This window comes from Choloepus didactylus, chromosome 17 (genome assembly GCF_015220235.1).
Source record: "Choloepus didactylus isolate mChoDid1 chromosome 17, mChoDid1.pri, whole genome shotgun sequence".
Taxonomy (NCBI): Eukaryota; Metazoa; Chordata; class Mammalia; order Pilosa; family Megalonychidae; genus Choloepus; species Choloepus didactylus.
The window spans coordinates 62,735,687-62,749,411 of NC_051323.1; the positions used below are offsets into that span (position 1 = coordinate 62,735,687).

Here is a 13,725-nt window from a genome sequence, read left to right on the forward strand (position 1 = left end):
CCTTCTGAGCTAACAGAGGTTTTCCGGATGCCATTGGCCATTCTGTGAAAGTACTCTATGGTTGACACCTTAGCTTGGACACGTTTATGGCCTTAAGACTATAACTTTGTAACCAAATAAACCCCCTTTATAAAAGCCACAGCAAACTGGAACAGATGGCTATTATTAAAAATCAGAAGATAACAAATATTGGAGAGTATGCAGAGAAATTGGAAACACGTGTATTATTGGTATATGAGTCCACTTTTATGAAATATCTGGAATAAGCAAATTTTTAGAGACACAAAGTTGATTAGAAGTTACTTGGGGCTGGGGTGAGGAAAAATGGGGATTTGCTTAATGATACAGAATTTCTGTTCGGGGTGATGGAAAAGTATGGTAATGGTTGAAGGTTATCAAACACTACATTGTGAATGTAATTAATGCCACTAAATGGTACATATAAAGTGGTTAGTTTTATGTTATATATCTGCTACCACAATTTTTTTTAAACACAGCACGATGAGGGAAATAAAAACTGGCCTGGGGTCAAATATGGGTTCCAACTTGTTTTAGTTTCCTAAGCTGCTCAAGCAAATGCCAATGCAATGCGTTCGTTTAAACAATGGGAATTTATTAGCTAAAAGAAAGTCCAAATCAAGTCATCATCAAGGCGATGCTTTCTTCCTGAAGACTGATGTTCTGGGGCTGGCTACCAGAGATTCTTTGTCCTTGGCTTCTCTGTCACATGGCAATGCACATGACAGCCTTTCCTGGCCTCTCCCTTCTCTGGGTTCTGTTGATGATCAGTTCTTGCTTCCTATAGCTTTCTCTCTATCTGTCTGAATGTCATTCTGCTTATAAAGCACTCCAGGAATAGGATTAAGACCCGTCCTGGGTCACACGTTAACTGAAGTAACTTCATCAAAAGGGTCCTACTTACATTGTGTTCATACCCACAGGAATGGATTAAGTTTAAGAACATGCTTTTCTGGGGTACCTACAGGTCCAAACCACCACACAACTCTTATTCTACCTCTCACCAATTGAATAATTTGGAACAAGTCAACTAATCTTTCTGGACTTCATTTCCTCCATCAGCAAAATAAAGGGGGTGGCCTTGATGCTCTAAGGCTCCTTCCAACCCTACATTCAAAACTCTGGCTGGTCCATGCATTTCTTCTTAGGTGGAAGAGCACATTTCCCATAAGGATGTGGCCAGCACTTTTGGAACACTATCATACAAAATACATATCCATAAAGGATTATGAGTGGAATCTTGCCTGGTTTTTTTTTGTTTTCCATGCTTTTACTCTCACCTCTACCACTTCTAGCCACTAAAGAAGTTTCCTGGTACTCCATGCTCTTAAGGGAAGGGGCTTTCTCTCTTTTGTCTGAGCAGATCTCAGAGGGCTAATCTCTACCTCAGGCTGCCTTCCAGGGTCACACACTCAAGCAAAGGAAGAAGTGAGGCATGAGCATACTGCCAACCACCCCAGTGTCAGGCTTTAAGAGAAAAGCTAACAACTCAAAGAAAACCCAAAAAGCCAACCAAAGATTGGAAGGAAGAGGCTCAGGTAAGGTCCAAACCTCAGAAGGCAGTAGAGCAGACCCACTGCCAGGCAGAATGAAGGCTGCCTTAGCTGACTAATGTTAGCTAAGTCAATAATTAGGGAGAATTTTAAAACAAATATAGATATTAATAAACAGGGATAATTAGGAATTAATGAGAAGACTTAACTCATGAAGCTAGAAAGGAACAATAGCAGATCCAAAAAGAGGAAAAGAAGACCAGAGCATAAAGTAATGAAATAGAAACAAAGGAACAATAATAGATAGAAGAGATAAACAAAAGTAAAGAGTGGTTTTTTAAGAGACTGATGAAATACACAAAGTTCTGAAAAAAAAAAGATGAAAAAAATGAGCGGTAGTGTTGCTTGGTGGGTATAAAATGTTTCAATGAATTGAAAGCAGGGACTCAAACATATATTTGCACACCGATGTTCATAGTGGCACTATTCACAATGCCAAGAAGATGGAAGCAACCGAAGGGTCCATCAACCAATGAGTGGATAAACAAAATGTGGTATATACATATGATGGAATATTATTCAGCCATGAAAAATGAGTGAAGTCCTGATATATGTGACAGCATGGAATAATCTTGAAGATGTTGTGCTGAGTGAAATAACCCAGACATAAAAGGATAAATATTGTATGATCTCACTGAAATGAAATAATTAGAATAAGCAAACTCGTAGAGTCAGAATCTAGAATGTAAATTAGCAGGCACTGGGCTGGGGGTAGGGAATAGGGAGTTAATGCTTAATGAGTACAGAATTTCTATTTAGGTTGATTGTAAATTTTTGGAAGTGAATGGTAAGGATGGTAGAACAATATTATGAGTGAAATTGAGAGCACTGGATTATATATGTGAATGTGGTTAAAAGAGGGAAATTTTAGGTCATATATTTGTTGCTAGGTTAAAAATTAAAGGCTATTTGGAGCACATGAGGGGTAGGCACAACAGACTCTGGGACAGCAATGGAGCAAGGGGATACCAGCCTCTCTCCGCAAGGACAGAGATCAAGGGGTTACTAAGAAGAAATGCGATGTCAAGCTGAGGGCCGCCCAGCCACTCCCACCTCGATGGAGCCTCCGGGAGTGGGACTGCCCGGCCATCCCCATCCATCTCGACCCCTGAGTCATGGCTGAGCAAGCGCTGGTGCCCGCCCCGCTGGCCTGGGGGACCCTCCTCTATCTACACAGAGGTTCTAGCCGTGTCACAGTGCTTGTGGCAGAGCCCCCATGAGCTGCTAAGCACCTGGCTCCCACACATGTATGACCAGGGTGGCCCAGCTCTGACCCTCAGTTCCAGCGAGCTGGTGCTCCTGGGTGACCTCACCATGACGATGTCTTCAGCTACTGTCGCAGGATAATCTCTCTACTGAGGAATCTAATAATGAGGATGCTGACTCCTTCTCTCTATGCTGCTCTCATGTTTTCCATTCTGACAGTGAAGAACCAGTTATTCCTTCTGATATAGAAGCATATTTAACAGAACTTTTACCTAAAAACATTCAAGTACAATTTCCAAATGATAAAAAGTGGAAAGGCCTTACTATAATAACTGGGACAGATGTTTCATATCCTTCCAGTCCCATATTAGAAAATTATACTGAAGGAGAAGCTAGACAGTTAAAAGAACTGTGAATATTTTCAAGAAAGCAGAAAGGCCCTCTCAACCTTCTTAGATATACATAACATGTAATCACCTGGTCCCCTGTGAAAACAGGATGGGCTGCAGCTGTTACTTTAATCATAGAGAAGTCGTAAATAATGTAGCAAGGTTGAATACAGTCCTAATCAAATGTATGTTTATCAATATGATGTAATGGCTAAACTAATCAATAGAATAAAATTTTAAAAAACTATATTAATCAGTTAGAAACAAGTAATAGTAAACTGTTTCCTAATTTTTAATATTTATACAAGTAAAAGTATGTGATATTGCTCTTACAAAAATCATAGCTTAACTAGTAAAAATATTATCAGTAGAGTTTTACAGGCATTCAAGGCTGTCTCTGATAATATGGATACCTTCCTTTGATCTTGAACCATTCGTGTTCACAAAGCATCATTTAATGTAAAAATAGAATGATTTAATTGAATGTAACTCAAAAAATGCTATAAATTCTCCATAACTGAAATAAGGAGCAGCTCTCTGATTTCATGTCCTGCTGTGTCTGGAAGAACAGGGGTTCCCAGGCTTGGTAATGTATCAATTTTTTTTAATTAAATTCAGTTTTATTGAAATATATTCACATACCATGCAGTCATCCATGGTGTACAATCAGCTGTTCACAATACCATCATATAGTTATGCACACATCACCCCAGTACATCCCTGAACATTTTCCCTACACCAGAAAGAATCTGAATAAGAATAAAAAAGTAAAAAAGAATACCCAAATCACACCCCCCTCCCCCGATCCCACCCTATTTTTCACCCAGTTTTTCATCCCCTTCTTTCCACCCATCCATCCATGCACTGGACAAAGGGAGTGTGATCCACAAGGTTTTCACAATCACACTGTCACCCCTTGTAAGCTACATTGTTAGGCTACTGGGCTGGAGCTTGACAGCTTCAGGCATTTACCTCTAGCTATTCCAACACATCAAAGCCTAAAAAGTTTATCTATATAGTGCACAAGAATGTCCACCAGAGTGACCTCTCGACTCCATATGAAGTCTCTCAGCCACTGAAACCCTATCCCCAACCCCCCCACTCCCGCTTCCCCCTTTTGGTCTTAATTAATTTTTACATTGTAAACTTGTTCCTTTTACCTTAAGTGCTCCTTTAGTAAAAATGTATTAAAGCTGAAAAAAAAAATTAAAGGATAAAACAAAGGACTAGATAACACAGTGAACCCTATTGTAAACGATGGACTACCGTTAATAGTACAATTATAAAAATGTTCTTTCATGAATTTTAATAAATTTTAATAAATGTACCACACTAATGCAAGGTATTAATAATAGGGTGGTAAATGAGGAAAAATACACCCTCATGTAAACTATGGACCTTAGTTAATAGTACAATTTTAATACTCTTTCATCAGTTGTAAGAAAGGTAGCACCCTAACGCAAAGTGTTAACAATAGGGGGGTATGTGGGAACGCTGTATTTTTTACTGATTTTTCTGTAAACATACTTCTCTAATTAAAAAGAAAAAATCTAATGGCCTTGAACACATTAAAAGAGTTTCAGCTTCTCTCATCATACGAGAAATGCAAATTAACTACACTGAAATTCCGTTTCTCAGCTCAGATTGGCACAAGTTCAAAAGCTTAACAAAATACTCTGTTGTCAAGGCTGCACCTTTATTGGGAAGATGCAGGGGCAGCATGCCTGGCCAGAACCTCAGCCCACTGAGAATCTGAGCAATGGTGGCGTTTACTGAGTGTTTCAGGGAGAGGCCACATGCGACCAGAGTGGGTGTTACCAATGGGTGGCCAACTTAGTGATGAAATTGCCGTCAATCCGGCTGTGAGGTCATCTGGGCCTTATGAATACTGCAGTTTTATCTGGTCTTTCCATCCCTTTCTATCCATCAGTAACCCTCCTTTGTTCCATCCTATCTATGTTCTTTACATGTGTGCTGCCTCTGCCTTGCTTCTCTCCACCTTCATTTCCTACTGTTCTGGCCAATGCTGCAGCCATTCCAAACTACTTGCCCTGTGTTTCCTTTGCATCCTGCACTAGCTCCTTGCTTCTCACAGCGTGGTCTGAACCAGCAGCGTTAACAGTTGGGAGCTTGTTAGAAATGCAGAGCCTCAGGCCTCATCACAGACCTTGGAATCAGAACGTGCACTTGAACAAAATTCTTCCAGATGATTCATCTGACATTGAAGTTGAGAAGTGCTGCTCTAAACCACAATCTCCACACTGAATTGAAGTTCATTTTAATATTTGTGCTAGATTCCATTCATGTTTCTTCTCCCCTATGAAGCTTGCTGGCAGAGCCCTTATGTGCTGCTAGCTCCCTCATAGTACTGATTATTTTATTATCCCTCCCCTCAGTCTTTGAGAACCACAAAAGCAGGCTGCATCTTTCATGTTTGTATCCCAGAGCCTAAAGCTATTCCTGACACATAGTAGGCACTTAATAACTGTCTTTTGAGTGAATAAACCAATGTATCCTTCATTAGCTCTACTCATTGTGGCATTCCCTGGATAGAAGAAGAAGAGAGAAGCTGACCATGTGGTTATGATAAAATAATCCTCAAGTTTAAGTCTTCTGGGGAGTCAGGAGGAACCCATGGCAGCCACCAGACCACAAGGCACATTGGCCTGGTGCCTAAGGATTTCCAGTAGTTCAGCTGCTGCCAACCCCAGGCTGGCCTACAGGAGCTTAAGCAAAACTGGTGCAGCCCTCTCCTACCCAGGCCTCTAGTGCTGGGAACAAAGGGCTTTCATTAAAGAGGGAGGAAGGAGCAGCCAAAACAGTTTGTCTGCAGCAGGGTGCCCAGAGGTTAACCCGAAGCTGTGCCCCACAACCCAGCAGACCACTCCTGCTCCGTTTGCCAGCCCAATACTTGCTCTGTTGCCGCTTGTCCAGCAGAAAATCTGCGTGGGGCTTCCTCACTTCTCTTGGGAGGGCTGTTTCCTGTTCTAGGCGAAGAGAAATCTTCCATGACTTCCAGATAACCTGCCCAAAGAAGCAAACAAACACAGTGTGGTATAAATGTCACCGTGTCACACATCAAGAAGACAGAGATAAAGAGCTTTCAACAAGACTTTAGCAATGACTTGGCAAACAGAGCCAGGACAAGGGTGAGGAGTGAGGTGTGAGACTCTCCTCTGGAGTGCAAATTTTAAGGAAGTGTCTAAAATACTCAGTAATCAAGATAAATAAGATTTTAATACAGTATTTTTAAAAATGCGAACTAATGCAAAAAATCTACATTGGGCAAAAAAAATATCAACACTCTAAATAAAGACATCTCCTTTGGACAGTTCATGAGTGTTGATGTTATGTGGTCCTTAGGTGAGGCTTAGAGAGGCCACTGGTGCCAGCCATGTGTAGGACACTCTCCAACTCCAGCTTGGGAGGGGTTTGTCTAAGGTGGACCCCTCACCTGCATTGGAATCTCTGGGGCAGTTACCTATAAATAAAACTTCTGGGACCTGCAGCAGAACAACTGAATCAGAACCTGTATTTATCAAATATGCAAGGGATTCTTAGGTAAGATGTGTCTGACTTTTTCACCTTCTCCAGTCTCCAAAGGACTGGCTGATAAACAGTGTTTAGAGTTTGCATGCATCAGAAAAGCACAAAAAGTGGCTGAAGAATTGGGGAAGACTTGTTCCACTTTCAAACTGATCAAGTTTTATATGTAGCCAACTGTTATTTCCTTAACAAGTTGTCCTCAAAGTTTTTTGCTACTGTATCTCCTACAAGAACTTTCATATTTCAATTTTATTCCCCCTACATAATAATGTAGGGGGAATAAAATAATAAATAAAATAAAACAAGAGTTTTTATTGCATTTCCCTGCAACTAAAATATGCATATAAATTAAACTCCTTAAATTTTCCATCATAATGTCCTACGTTTTAAAAATATCTTCACTATAAGTATATAATTAATCAAAGCAAATATTAGCATTGTTGATATGTAAACATAAAATGTAAAATGGTTAAATGTACAACTCCTTGAATTAAAAACAGTAGGATGTTAATTGTTGAAGCTGGCGAGGATATATGAGGGTCTGTTATACTGCTCGCTCTATCGTTGTGGATGTTTAAATTTTTTAGTAATAAAATACTTAAAACATTCATCTCAGATAGATTGGGATTTTTTCCCATCTGATTCATGTTTTGATGGATGAATTGGATGAATATTTTTAATACATAAGGTAGCTAATTCTATTCCAATTTTTTGTTTTTATTGATATAATTGTTAAAAAATCTTGTTCACATAAGCAAGAAGGGAAATGGAAGGAGTTTTTTTATAGTAACACCATTTAATTCTTTGAATTTCTTTCAAGTTTTATGCCCAAATGCATATATTTATCTATAATCAAAAATTTTTCTTCTAATGGTCTATCATCCAATTTTTCTTTCAATTTTATTGAAAGCAAAGAATTGGAAACCACTTGACTTTTAAAGGGATTTGTTATGCAATCACTCGAGTTGTTCACTCTCTCAATTTCTGGGAAGTAGAATAGAAGACTTTCCTAAGACTTATCAAATATCTATTAATTATACCTGTTACTCTTTCACTTTTGGAAGTAAACAGTTTAATCTGATGTACACAGAAAGGCTTGGGGAAAAAACTCAAAGCAGTAATTTCAGTAGTCTTTGCTAGTTAAATATTTTTACAAAGTGTTTTTATCTTACCACATGCTGTAAATATATTGTTGCCAAAGCCGTCTATTGTAGATTTAATTCTTCCAATTTATGGAAAATAGTCACCATGCAGTCAGTCCTTATTATCAAACCAATCATCCAAATCAGGCTTATTTTCTCAGAAAAGTATAACTTTGTCTTTCAATTCAAATAAATGTGAAATTTACATCTCAAAATGAGGGCTTATTTATAAAAAATCAAATTAGAATACATCTTGTAAGAGATTAGTAAAATTAGTAAAGCCAAAATTAAAATTATGTAAAGCTAATAGAATAATCTGTTTCTCTCTACTTAATTTAAAATCATACAATATAATGTGTTGCTAAGCTTATGAGTTATTAATGAAGTGGGGACTATGATACATGCTATATATCTTCAGTAAATATGTTTGCATGAGTGTGTCAAACTCTAACATTGGGCTTTGGGGAATAATTAAATAAGGTTCATTTATTATAAAACAAATTCATTAATTTTGTTTTATACCATAGCAAACATTTCCTATCTATTTAATAAAAAAGAAAAATTTATACTGCTAGTAACTAATATGTCCAGCAACTAGCATATAATTTTAGTTTTTAATAAATGGGAAGCAGAAATAATAAACTGTTTAATTGGATGAAGAATGACTTAGTTGGAAAATATAATTCTATGGTTTGATAAAAATAGGTTTTAACTATCTTAATGATTACTGACTCCTTATCAGCAAATCATATAAAATTTTTACCCATAGGTTTTATAGAATATATTTTGGGAATAGTCCCAGAGAACTTACAGCTACATTTTTTTTTGAACTTTTTATATCGTAACATATATACAACTCAAAATTTCCCATTTTAACCACTTTCAAATGTGCAATTCACTAGTATTAATTACATTCATAATATTGCGCTACCAGCTACATTTTAAACAAGCACATCTCTAACATGCTCTGCTTCAGCTGTTTCTGGGTACTTTGTTGTTCAGCCAATGATATATCCTAAGGGCAAGAACTGACAATAGCTGAAATTTTTTTCCTATTGTTAAATATGTGGGAAAAGATATTTTCAACATTTGAAGTTTTCTTTGCTTTATTCCTAAAAGGCTCTCCCTCCAGGACTATGTACACTTTAACAATAGTGAAGAGTGATGAGGCAAAGTCACTCCCCATCAGACTCTATGATCTATCTGAATTCAGAATATCCTAACATAGGCCCAAATACACTGTATGATAGGCAGACTCATGGGATCCCAAAGATGCCCTCGTCCTAGTCCCTGGAACCTCTGAATATGTTTCCTTACACGGCAAAAGAGACTTTGCAGATGTGATTAAAGTTAAGGACCTGAAGGAAATGCGAGTATTCTGGATTTTCCAGGTGAGCCCAGTCTAATCACATGATCCTTAAAAGCAAAGAATTTTTCTCAGTTCTAGTCAGAGAGAGATCATTTACAGAAATTGTTGCATTATTCACGAGCCCAGAGGTCTTGACTCCAACAAAGGCCTCATTCCTCCAGAGCACAATTAAGAAGAGGACATGCTAGACTTGGAGATGGAAAAGATGGTGAAAATTCTACTCACCAGAACTCCATGTGGTTGAAGGGAATGTTTGGAAAAACTTTTCTTGGTTGGGTGGGGAGGGGGCTTTTCCATGGGCATGCTACAGAAACGATGGCTGGTCACCAAACTGCCTTCTAGGGAGGTTGTTCTGAGACTAGAGATGAATTGTTCCAGCTCCAGAATGTCGCTCTTCAAGAAGAAAGCCTTGCCTTGCTGATGCCTCAATTTTGGACTTCTAGCCTCAAAATCATGAGCCAATAAATTCCTGTTGTTTAAGCCAACCCATTGCATGGTATTTATTTTAGCATCTGGGAAACTAAATCAGGTACTACAATACTACCCCATTTTGCATATAAAGAAATAGCCTGCCCAAGTTCGCATTCACACACACACAGTAAGTGGTGGAGGCAGGATTCAGACATAGGTTTGTCAGACTTCGCAACCAAAGCTCTTAACCACTATGCTATTACCAGTAGGACAGTAAGTATTTGTGTTTTGAGCATTGAAACTGTAATATGCAAGAAATCAGGGCCTTAGCTTTGCCAGCACTTTACCTCAGTTTTGGTGATAGCCAGGTGGTGGAAGTCCTTGCTTGGAGAAGGAGCCTGGCTACAGATCTCAAACAGAACATTGGGGAGGAGAGAAGTCATGGGGGTTCGCTCTGCAGTTCCACCATCACATACAGTCTCCAGGGCCAGGTCAGGTTGCTTTTCTAGAATGGTTTCTATGCTCACCACTCCTGCTTTTTTTACCAGCAAAAGCAAGTAACCTTAGCTCCTGGGGAAGCCTGCTTGAAGAAAAGTGCCCTCTGCCCCTCCTTTCACAGGAACCGAACAGGATTGTTTGAAAAGAGGCTTGGCTTTGCACTGTCATGATAAGTTGGCAATGCATAAAGAAACTCAACTGCCCCAGCAGGCCAGGCTCGGTGTCAGGGTTCCTGGTGGCCCTTTCATTTACATGTATTTGAGAAGATCATCATGCATCTATTCAACTAATACTTATTTAGTGCCTCCAGTGTGCCAGGTGCTGTAGTATGCACCAGGGAGTCAGCAAATCCTGTTAGTTCCTGCTCTGCCATCACCCTGGCCAGCTGTGCTAACCGTGGATCATCAGTCTGCACAGGCAGCTCTGCGTGGAAAAAGAGATAGAGTCCCTCTCCCACCAGCAAAGGCTTCTGGGATCTGGCTACTAGCCTAAGTTGAATTCCTGATACACTTGGACACTCTCTCCTCCTACCTTCAATAAAGGAGCACAAGCCCACGAATGGCCCTCAGACCATGACTTGCCATTCAATTCTTTCTTGCTGAAGTAGGGCCCCTCCTGAACCTCTGTCTGATCCACTAGCCTTGACATCCTGCTAGCTCAGGCCAAATCTCTGCCCTGAAAGGGTTGAACCCTGTTCCTTGTATCCTACATGTAGCCTTGAGTCCTACTTTAATAACACTGGCCCTTCATGATAGACCCCAGATGCCAGACTTTGGCATTCTCACCACCTCAACACCAGGTCCTGACTTTCCAGTCCTGGAGATCACAATCGGCTTGGACTAGACTCAAGTTGGTCAGGTCACCCTGAATAGGAAATTCAGACCTGGCCACCTCTTTTGGGGAATAGTCCTGTGGGGGCAGATCAATTTCCTTACATTTGCCCCTAACCTCTTGCTTTCTTCCCTCTTAAAACCAGTCACTTAGGCTCCAGCCATCCAAGGACAAGATTACTCATATTTGGGTAATGATTTCAGGGGTTCCAGCTGACATCCATCAAGCAACGAATGACCATCAATGGTCAGCATATCAATAGATGGTCTACCTTTCCCTTGTAAATGGGCTTTCTCCATTTTGTTTACTGAGTCTAGGAAAGTGATCGATAGGCTAGGGATGGCTGCTTTCTCCTCAATTTGGAGGATGCTAATCAGGTTATGTTTTACATTTCTAATAGGAGCAGTAAAATAACTATACTGAGAACCAAAGGGATACCAACTTTAACTTCCTATTTCTTAGATAAGTAGGGGTCAGCAGGTGGAATTGATAAAGCACTTGGGAACCAAATACAGGTGGGTTCTCCTAATTCTGGCATTTGGTACTTCTCTGGACTTGGACATGTTTTCTCATCTTTAACACAGGGACAATACCTAAGAGGGTTATTTTAATAAATAACATTAATAGCACTTTGTATGTTGTAAACCAGCACTCTTCAAACTGGTAAGCCAGGACATATGAAACCTTCCAAGAGCACAGACATGATTAGTTAAGGGACTCAACTTTGTTTTTAGAATCATAACTTTTATTTTCATTACTTATATTAGAAAAAGCTTGAGAACCATTTACAAATACTAATGGAGTTGATTCTCATTTTTATACTCAATTCTTATTTAATAAATCCTGTTAAGAAAAATTGTCCAAAAGTTGTAAATACAGCCAACAAATGATTGCATGGCTTTTCTATGCCACATCTGACAGGTTTACCTAAATATTATTTAGTCTTTGACTTATTATTTCTTATTGATTAGGGCCCACACAGTATAAAGTTACATATTAACTTGTAGTTTTTGTCCAGAAGAAATGCAAATGATTTCTGTCCAACAGAAAACTTTACCCCAAAGGTTGCAGTTTAATTATCCTATAGTACATTAACTATTTTTGCTTCCAAGCTAGCAATCTGATTCCAGCATTCCTTCATCTAGTGACTGTATGCACTCAGTCCTACAAATTCTCTTTGAACCAGCTTTATCCTTCTCTTGATTCCCTCCTTAATGAGTTAAATAAATATGTGATATATATTCACTTTGCATTTGTCTGTCATGCTTTTAACTTTTTGAAGATTATACTTTGCGATTCCCCAAAGCCCAACACCAGAACTCAATACACACATATGCATGAAAGAAATGCCATTTTAATCAACTCATTTAATAACTAACTTATCATTTTAGTTACATGCTATTTTGTAACATAAATTAAGTAGAGAGAAATAGCAATTTATTTTGTTTTTATTACTTATAAAATGGATGTTATATTAGATCTATGTTATAATCTTGACTGCTTTTATTATTTATCTTACAGCAAGTATTCCTTAATTTATTTCTCATTCATTTTTATGAGTTTCCTTGACATGCATACTAATGCACTAAATAGAATTGAAAAATTAAGTCTGACTTTTTTCTGACAAAAAAGTAGTTCTGATTTGGGCAGATTTCATTTGACAACGTGTGAACTGGTTTTAGCCCATTTGAATCTACGGAGATTTTGAATATATGCAGGGGCACAGCATCATTACTCTTTGACTTGTGGCAAAGCACAATTGTTTATCAGTTTTTGTTTTTTGGGCTCCCCAAAAAGCTGTCAGGCTGTCACATGTTGCAATTTAGTTCACCTGACTGCACCCATTCCCTGCTTCAAGCTTGGCCCTTGCAGTCTAGGGTAGGTTAAGAAAACACCCAATTTACTAAGAATTATATGTTAAATAAGAGTTTGCAAGTCTATAAGGTTCTCAATTTAGTACAGGCTTTTGTGAGAGTTCCTTCTGCTTGCTTTGGTTACTTTCAAGTTCAGGGCAATAATCTGAGAAGTCGCCAAAAGACCAAGATTTTAATAATTTGAGTTTTATTTGCATTATTCATCTAAATTATTTACATATTCTTTAACTACAATACTTTGAATATTTAACTTCAGCTCAAAATCATGGCAGAGGGTGTTTGAATGTTTTGTTATTTTGCTGTCATTCCTGTTAAATTTACAGAGAAAGAATCAATAAAAAAGACCAAGTTATTGCCCCATCAGAATCAAGGTTTTTGGCTTCCAAAGTTGTGGCATGCTAGAGGTTTGTTCACAGTCTAGTTAGGAGAGGCCTGTGGGATAATAAACTCATTATAACACTTCAGTAAGAAACAAAGTAAAGCAACTGTGTTCAAATTAGGGTCTGTAGCCACTCAGAACCTTGTTTCTGAAAGCAGAATTCAATGCATAAGGTTAAAAGGCCAGAAAAAGCTTCTTGAAGAAAAGAAACCCAGCATTCCAGGGTGCCCAAAGAGAAAAAGTTACTTCCTCACCCACCTGTAGTCCAGAGAGAACTCCCTTCTGCAGGTAAGAAAGAACCGAACACCAAAGGGACAAGCACCTCTTGCCACAAATTGATATTTCATTTAAAAATTACCTTAGAAACACCTGCACTTCACCAACTGAATAAATAATAATTGGTTTCTTGCTACCAGTCTCTGGGCTCTAATCAATTCTTGAATTGTGCAATGGCAGTGACAAATGAAACTACCTTCCAGGATGTGGCCTTAAGAAAAATATTACCAATA

At 38.6% G+C, this 13,725-nt stretch overlaps 1 protein-coding gene across 4 annotated transcripts in view; it reads right to left on the reverse strand.

Annotated features, from left to right (window-relative positions):
• LOC119512619 (F-box only protein 36-like) overlaps window positions 1–13,725 on the reverse strand; it is a 34,835-nt gene that overhangs the window by 18,969 nt on the left and 2,141 nt on the right. For 2 of the 4 annotated variants that reach the window (XR_005212416.1, XM_037807399.1), the window contains exon 2: window positions 6,082–6,190. Coding sequence is in view for 2 of the 4 variants with exons in the window: in XM_037807399.1 (XP_037663327.1) it covers window positions 6,082–6,190 (109 nt within the window). In the remaining 2 variants the exon portion in view is untranslated. Of the gene's footprint in view, window positions 1–6,080; window positions 6,191–9,981; window positions 10,101–13,474; window positions 13,591–13,725 lie in introns of those variants that run through there. The other 2 variants (XM_037807398.1, XR_005212417.1) reach the window with 2 other exon arrangements.